Below are 8452 nucleotides of genomic sequence, written 5' to 3'. Positions count from 1 at the left end.
TCGTTAAGTCCTATTTCTGCCGCAAACACTTGCGCTGAAACCAACATAATGACAGCAAAGGCTACGAGGATCTTCATGCTTTCCTGCTTTCGCCACAGAACCCTTTCAACGGGACCGGCGCTGCTTCTCACACAAGTGTAAGGGTGACACTTCAAACCCGAGAGACAAGAGAAGTAATGATCTCTGCGAAGCGAAGAGACAGGAGATGCAGTTTCTGCAAAAGAAGACAGGAGGTGTCAATCAACAGGAACAAAAAAAAATAAAAAATCATTCGCAAGTAACACATTCAAAAATATAGACATTCCCAATACAAAGCAACAACAACATAGCTGAAAAAAATGTGGAAGCAGCTGTTTTTTTTTTTTTTTGTGAGCATGTTAACGTTTGAAATGTCAATCAACAGGAAGAAAAAAAAGTCATCCATACATAAATACGAAAAAAAAAAAAGAAAATCATCCATACATAAATACGAAAGAAAAAAAAATCACCCATACATGAATACGAAAGAAAAAAAAAAGTCATACATACATAAATATGAAATAAAATAAAAAGTTATCCATATATAAATACGAAAGAAAAATAAAAAAGTCATCCATATATTGATACAAAAAAAAGTCATTCATACATATAAAAAAAAAGTCATACATACATAAATATGAAATAAAAAAAAATCATCAATATATAAATACAAAAGAAAAAAAAAAGTCATCCATATATTGATAAAAAAAAAAAGTCATTCATACATATAAAAAAAAAAAAGAAAAAGAAAAGTTATCCATATATAGATACAAAAGAGAAAAAAGTCATCCATAAATAGATAAAAAAGAAAAAAAAGGAAAACACATAAAATGCAACTAGTGCAGTTGCTTTAACATACAAAGCATGTTATTTTACTGCATTTCAACATGTTAGCTCCAAAAATTATAACATAAAATAGCGATTAAAGTGCAAGCTTTTCGCTACACCTAAATTCCTAGTCTAGTATAAAAGATTTCTCCTACAATTAGGAAGCCAAGAGGAAGATGTGATCACTTACTGTACTTGGATAGGAAGATCTCTGGCAGCTCTCGCCTGTTCAGCTCGTGTGTTGCTGTTCACTGCACTCCCCAGAGCTCAACTATATATAAGGAGAGGATGGGCAGGACTAAAGAACGTTCGTGTTCCAAACCTAATTACCTAATTCCAACCAACTCACTTCACCATATGGGGGACAGTGTGACGTCTGCACGCTAATATTCCCTTATCAATATTCAATTAGACTTGGAGGCTTTCCCAAGAACTTTTTTAATCCAACCTTGTTTTTTTTTTTTTCTATTATGCCTATATAGACGTAATTATGACCCCCCCCCCAGCAGATGACCCCTTCTGTTGCAATTTGTTCACGGTGACGTCATTCGGGGCCGTGCACTATAAACCGCTCTCCTGATGACATAAAATGCGTTCGAGATTTGTCACCCGAGCTAAATCATGAAAGAAAAGACAATGATAGATGTGATCATAGGCAAGGCGCAAGTCACGACCTGTTTATGTTAATCGCGGGTTATTTTGGAATACGATCGTATATTAAAATTGAGCGATTCGTCAAGAGCCATCAGCGGTACAGGGTTTGCCGCGCTCGTCGGTGACACTCAAGTGGGAGACCGGGGCGCAAGACAAGTGTTATCCCCGGAGGAGGGACATGAGTCATCACAATTCTTCACACAAGAGGAATTTGTTATATAATAAAATAAAAATAAAAAAGGTTGACAAACTGTCAAAAAACACGATTATCCTTTTTTTTTTTTTATTCCGCTTGAAGTTATATACGAAATAAGATCCGCTAAAGTGATTAATCTGTAAATGAAAAGGGAAAACCCTGCGAGGTGTGTTACAAGCTGAACTCTATATGATTTTTATTGCAGCGTTACATTGGTCCATCTTGGAATAATGTAAGTATGTATATCTCACACAACGATCGCCAATGTAAGGGTTCTTCCAGGCTTATGGTGCCCTCTGAATAGCTATCTGCATTTTGACCACTTTTCAGAGGGAATTTGACAGGTGATGGGGAGCAGTGGCGGCTGGTGCTTAAAAAAATAATATTTTTTTTGGGGGGGGTGGCAGATACAAATTGAAAAATACTGAAAACATACCCATCAATTGAAGCCATTGTGCCCATCATATGCAGCCACTTCTGCCCCATCAAATGTAGACACTTCTGCCCATCATATGCATCCACATGTGCCCTTTATATGCAGCCACTTCTGCCCCATCAAATGCAGCCACTTGTGCCCACCATATGCAGCCACTTGTGCCCACCATATACAGCCATGACTAAGCACTAGTTTCAGTGCAAAACGCGTCAGAGGTCGGGTTTTATTTTATGTTGCTGTGACTTGTAGTGCTGTCCTTTTTTTTAATAAAGGCTACAACTTGTTTAGAGTGCGGCTGTCAAGAGACAATCTTTGTTCCTGATATGCAGCCACTTGTGCCCATCAAACGCAGCCACTTGTGCCCCATGAAACACAGCCACTTGTGCCCATCATATGCAACCACTTGTGCCCTTTATATGCAGCCACTTGTGACCGTCAAATGCAGTCACTTGTGCCCCATCATATGCAGCCACTTGTGCCTTTATATGCTGCCACTTGTTCCCATCAAATGCAGCCACTTGTGCCCATCATATACAGCCATTTGTGCCCATTATATGCAGCCACTTGTGCCCAACATATACAGCCACTTGTTCCCATCAAATGCAGCCACTTGTGCTCCATCATACACAGCCACTTGTGCCCATCATACACAGCCACTTGTGCCCATCATACACAGCCACTTGTGCTCCATCATATACAGCCACTTGTGCACAACATACACAGCCTCTTGTGCCCATTAAATGCAGCCACTTTTGCTCATCATATGCAGTAACTTGTGCCCATCATATGCAGCAACTTGTGCCCATCAAAGGAAGCCACTTGTGCCCATCATACACAGCCACTTTTGCCCATCATATACAGCCATTTGTGCCCATCATGTACAGCCACTTGTGCCCATCATATACAGCCACTTGTGCCCCATCATTTTCAGCCACTTGTGCACATCAAATGCCACCACATGAGCCCATCATATGCCACCACTGTGATCCCCGCCCTGCCCGCAGTCTGCCCGGCACTTACCCATCTTAGTGGCGGGTCAGGCAGTGGGTGACGGTGGCAAGCTGTGGGACTGCTCCTTGTCCTCCATGCTTTCCCCTCCTCTGTTGTTCCATTCTGTTGGTTGTCCAATCGGAGCGTCTGTGCCTTCAGCCAATCAGGTAACGGGTATTAGACCCGCGCTACCTGATTGGTGGATAGGGGGTTCAGTATTTATTTGCTTTTCTAACATATCTTCGTTGACTGTAAGCGCATTAATCTACGCTCGCAGTCCACCTTTTTTGAAGCCTATTAGAACCTATGGCTCCAATCAGGTGTTTAACTACTTCAGACCCGGCATATAGTCAAAAGACAGCGTTCAGGTGGCTCTATAAATCCGGGACGCCGTCTTTTGGCGTCCTCGGGTCCTCCGGCCACTGGCGTATCCCCGACATGCCGATGCGCGTGCCTGGCGGCCGCAATGTCCGCCAGGTACCCGCAATTGGCAGTGACAGAGCAGGGACATGGAGCTCTGTGTGTAAACACAGAGCTCCACGTCCTGTCGGGGAGAGGCAACAGATGCTGTGTCCCTTGTACATAGGGACACAGCATTGGTTACCTCCTCCAGTCAGTCCCCCTCCCCCAGAGTAAGAATCACTCCCAGGATACACATTTAACCCCTTCCTCACCTACTAGTGTTAACCCCTTCCCTGACAGTCACATTTATACAGTAATCAATGCATTTTTATAGCACTGATCACTGTATTAATGTGAATGTGTCAAAAGTGTCCCATGTGTCCGCCGCAATATCGCAGTCCTGCCAAAATTTGCAGATCGCTGTATTACTAGTAAAAAAAATAATAATAAAAAAAATGTCAGAAATCTATCCCCTATTTTGTAGCCACTATAACTTTTGCGCAAACCAATCACTTATTGCGATTTTTTTTTTACCAAAAATATGTAGAATACGTATCGGGCCAAAATTAAGAAAAAAAAATGTTTTTTTTTAAAAAAATTGGATATTTATTACAGCAAAAAATAAATAAATATTGTGGTTTTTTTTCTCAAAATTGTCGCCCTTTCTTTGTTTATAGCGCAAAAAATAAAAACCGCAGAGGTGATCAAATGCCACCAAAAGAAAGCTCTATTTGTGGGAAAAAAGGACGTAAATTTTGTTTGGGAGGCACGTCGCACGACCGCGCAGTTTTAATTTAAAGCGACGCAGTGCTGAAAGCTGAAATTTCGCCTGGGCAGGAAGGGGGTATATGTGCCCAGTAAGCAAGTGGTTAAAAAAAACCACCCCCTGCCACTGGAATTCAGGCACCTAGCATCCGAAAAGGGGCCAGACGCCTGAATAGGGGGTGGCAGCGGAGGCCATGGATAGATCCATGCAATGCATGAATCTATTCCTTAGTCATATAGTGGGGGTGGCGTGACAGTGGGGGTGGCGCCCGTGCGCCCTTAATAGACGGGCCGCCCCTGATGGGGAGGCATTATATCACCTCCTCAATACCTGATTTAAAGTAGCACTAAAGCTTCAGGGTTTTTTTATTAAAATAATAAACATGCTATACTTACCTGCTCTGTGTAATGGTTTTGCACAGAGCAGCCCTGATACTCTTTTCCTGGGGCCCCCCCTGGTCTCCTGCCTCCTCTGCTTTGGCCAGTGCCCCATAGAAAGCCACTGTCTATGGGACACTCGTGTCAGGCTTGCTCTCGACCCACCTTGTGTGCACCCATTGACACAGACCAGGTGGCTTGGACCCATCCACTGCTCCCTTGTCACGGGATTTGATTGACAGCAGCGAGAGCCTCGTGGACATCGCTGGATTGGGATCAAGCTCAGAGAAGGGGGTATGGGTTCATCCTGCAGCTCAGAAGGGTTTTTTTACCTTAATATATAGAATGCATTAAGGTAAAAAGCCTTAAGGCTTTAGAACCACTTTAACCCTATAATGTCGCACTACTGAGCCGCAATTGTGCGTATTGCACAAGGTTGCAGTGCAGTCCTATTGAACTCAGTAGTGCACCATGTCAAACTCGGCACCCCGAGTTAAAAATGCTGCATCTGTGAAGAATAGCATTGCGGCGGAATGCAAACAGCCCTGTCCCTTTCCGGTTGTTATTATAGATTGGGTTGGTGGCAGGGAATGGGGGAGGCATAAAACCCAGGCTCAACCTCCCATTTTTACTGTTCCATGCACTGTAATGTAAAGGGGGGCTGTGACGTAAAGGGAACTGCACTGTAAGGGGGCTGCACTGTAAAGGGGGCACGGTGATGTAAATGGGTACTGCTCTGTAAAGGGGGCACTGTAATGTGAAGGGGGGCTGTGATGTAAAGGGGAGTGCACTCTAAAGGGACACAGTGATGTAAATGGGGACTGCTCTGTAGAGGGGGCACTGTAATGTAAAGGGGGCTGTGATGTAAAGGGGACTGCACTCTAAAGGGACACAGTGATGTAAATGGGGACTGCTCTGTAGAGGGGGCACTGTAATGTAAAGAGGGGCTGTGATGTAAAGGGGACTGCACTCTAAAGGGACACAGTGATGTAAATGGGGACTGCTCTGTAGAGGGGGCACTGTAATGTAAAGAGGGACTGTGATGTAAAGGGGACTGCACTGTTAAGGGGGCACAGTGATGTAAATGGAGACTGCTCTGTAAAGGGGCACTGTAATGTAAAGAGGGGCTGTGATGTAAAGAGGACTGCACTGTAAAAGGGCACGTTAATGATTACAGTGCCCCTTTAAAGTGCAGTCCCCTTTATTTTACTGTGCCCCTAGAAATCACGGCCTTCTCCATCACATTGCCCCTGCAGTCAGCCCCCCTTTCCTCTCTCCCCATTCTAATCTCTGCCTCCCCTGCTTACGACTCATACCTTTGGCATGGTTTGCTCATTCCGTGTGTCCTCTCCTGGCTGCCCGCCCACCTGCTGATGTCATCCTATCAGCAGGGCAGGAGGAGCTCTCGATTCCGATCTGCAGCTCCTCCTGCTCCCTTGCCCTGCTGATTGGATGACATCATCGGCCAGGTGGGCGGAGGAGCTGGGAGAGGACACACAGGCATGGCCTCAAGGCAAAAGGTGAGCAGCGACTGCGATCTGTGATAGCCTTGTGCGGACCGCGGTCACCGCTCACCTCCTGCTGTGTGGCCCACTTATCAACAGGCTGTGGACCGGCACCGGTCCATGACCCGGGGGTTGGGGACCCCTTGCCTTACAATGTTTTCATACACTGCACTGATTATGGCCAACAAGCCTGAACATGAGAAATGTTATTAAATTTGATAATGACTTGAATTCAAATCTCAACACTATCATTCCCCGTACACACGATCGGGATTCCCGGCGGTAAAAAGTCCGCCGGGAATCCCGGAGGGAAAACCGAGAACCTGCTCGGTAACTTTCCCTGTGTACACACCAGAGGTTTTCCCATCAGGGAAACTGCGGTAAGAGCTTTGGCCGGGAATCCCGCCTGTGTGTATGCTCCACCGCAGTGTTTCCCATAGGGAAACTGCCGGGAAAAAGACCGCCAGGAATCGCGGCAGGAAAAAAGAGAACGTAATTTTTGCTGCCGCGATTTCCGGGGGTTTTCCTGTCGGGAAAACTGCCATAGAGAATACAGACGGACTGTTTTCCCGGCCAATAGCTGTCATAGCAGTTTTCCAGACGGGAAAACTGGTCGTGTGTATGAGGCATTATACTTGCATGTGGGCTGGAGCGATGTGCCATTGTTGTGCGTGGGCCAGATTCTCAAAGACTTACGACGGCGTATCTCCAGATACGCCGTCGTAAGTCCGAATGGCCGCTGTCGTATCTATGCGCCTGATTCATAGAATCAGTTACGCATAGATTTGGCCAAGATACGAGCGGCGTAAGTCTCCTACGCCGTCGTATCTTGGGGTGCATATTTACGCTGGCCGCTAGGTGGCGCTTCCGTTGATTTTCGCATCGAATATGTAAATGAGCAAGATACGCCGATTCACGAACGTACGAACGCCCGTCGCAATTAGTTACGCCGTTTACGTAAGACATACGCCGGCGTAAAGATAAAGCTGGTCTCTAGGTGGCGCAGCCCATGCAAGGTATGGACGTCGGAACAGGCGTATCTTTTTACGCCGTTTACGTAAGTCGTACGCGAATAGGGCTGTGCGAAAGTTACGTTCACGTTGTAGGCAGTGTTCGACGTATCTTAGGCTTTCTATCCGACGCATGCGCACTGGGATACGTCCACGGACGGCGCAAGCGCCATTCGTTTGAAGCGTCATTTACATGGGGTCATGCTTAATTTACATAAAACACGCCCACTTCTTCCACACTTGAATTATGCGCGCTTACGCCGGCCGATTTACGCTACGCTGCCGTAACTTAGGACGCAAGTGCTTTGTGAATACAGCACTTGCCTCTCTAAGTAGCGGCGGCGTAGCGTAAATAAGATACGCTACGCCCGCAGAGCGTAATGCCGCCCTGCGTGAATCTAGTATTTTATTTTTTATAATTGCTGTGCATTTGTCGAGTCCAGCACTGGTAGTCCAGCTCTCCTTGGTGACCATGTCCTCTGCCTTTATTCTGAATACCTGTAACACATGCTCTTCATCGTCTCGTTCCTACAAGGCTGAATGTTTTCTACATAAAGCCACAGTTCTTCCTTCCACTTGTTGTAAAGGCCTCTGGAGGATTCGATGTGATAAATTACTGCTAAAATGGATTCCTGAAAGCTTTTACTGCAAAACTCTTCTTTTCCTTTCCTCGGAACAAAAACACATGAGAGAACGCCAAGCAGCTTCTCTGAAAAGTTAATAAACATCCAAGGGACATTAAAACCCATTAGAGAGAAATTTTCTATCCTACTGAAAACTGCATTTTGACTTTTAAAAGAATCAGTTAACCCAAAACTGATATTTTAGTGTTTGGTATATTTTGAAGAATTAAACTACCTAACTGACTCTCCTATGCCTCATGGACTTGATTTACTAAAGGCAAATAGGGCTTGTTTACAATAGTCGCTGGGGTGTGGTAAAACCTTGTGGTTGTGTTGAGATTTTACCACCCCCCCCCCCCCCAAGAATTCCCTCTTTAGCTGGGGGTGTACACATGCCGCAGTCATGATGCTTTGCTTTGCAGCCATGGCTGGAATTATATCCCATCCAGGGCCACAATCAGGCTGGGACAGCCCATATACATGTAGGGGGCCTGGGCATCCCGAGGGGCCCAGACTGCAGGCCTCAATCAACAAGTTGTTGCCTGGTGCTCCGCCACTGTTAACCACCTGCCCGTTAACCACCTACCGGTTCTTCTAGTTTTGATGGGGGATAGTCAGGGGTCAAGTTCTGGGGAAAAAAGTGTGGG

General features: G+C 45.5%; 1 protein-coding gene across 5 annotated transcripts in view; it reads right to left on the bottom strand.

Moving 5' to 3' along the window:
• Nucleotides 1-1160, bottom strand: part of TAC1 (tachykinin precursor 1) — an 85461-nt gene extending 84301 nt beyond the window's left edge. For 2 of the 5 annotated variants that reach the window (XR_005749378.1, XM_040352289.1), the window contains exons 1-2: nt 1037-1160; nt 1-214 (exon numbers count right to left, since the gene is read on the bottom strand). The exon at nt 1-214 is cut by the window's left edge and continues 31 nt beyond it. Coding sequence is in view for 4 of the 5 variants with exons in the window: in XM_040352289.1 (XP_040208223.1) it covers nt 1-77 (77 nt within the window). In the remaining variant the exon portion in view is untranslated. The remainder of the gene's footprint in view (nt 215-1036) is intronic. The other 3 variants (XM_040352290.1, XM_040352291.1, XM_040352292.1) reach the window with 3 other exon arrangements.
• Between the last annotated feature and the right edge of the window lie 7292 nt (nt 1161-8452).

This window comes from Rana temporaria, chromosome 5 (genome assembly GCF_905171775.1).
Source record: "Rana temporaria chromosome 5, aRanTem1.1, whole genome shotgun sequence".
Classification (NCBI taxonomy): domain Eukaryota; kingdom Metazoa; phylum Chordata; class Amphibia; order Anura; family Ranidae; genus Rana; species Rana temporaria.
This window is presented reverse-complemented; position numbering and strand designations above follow the sequence as displayed.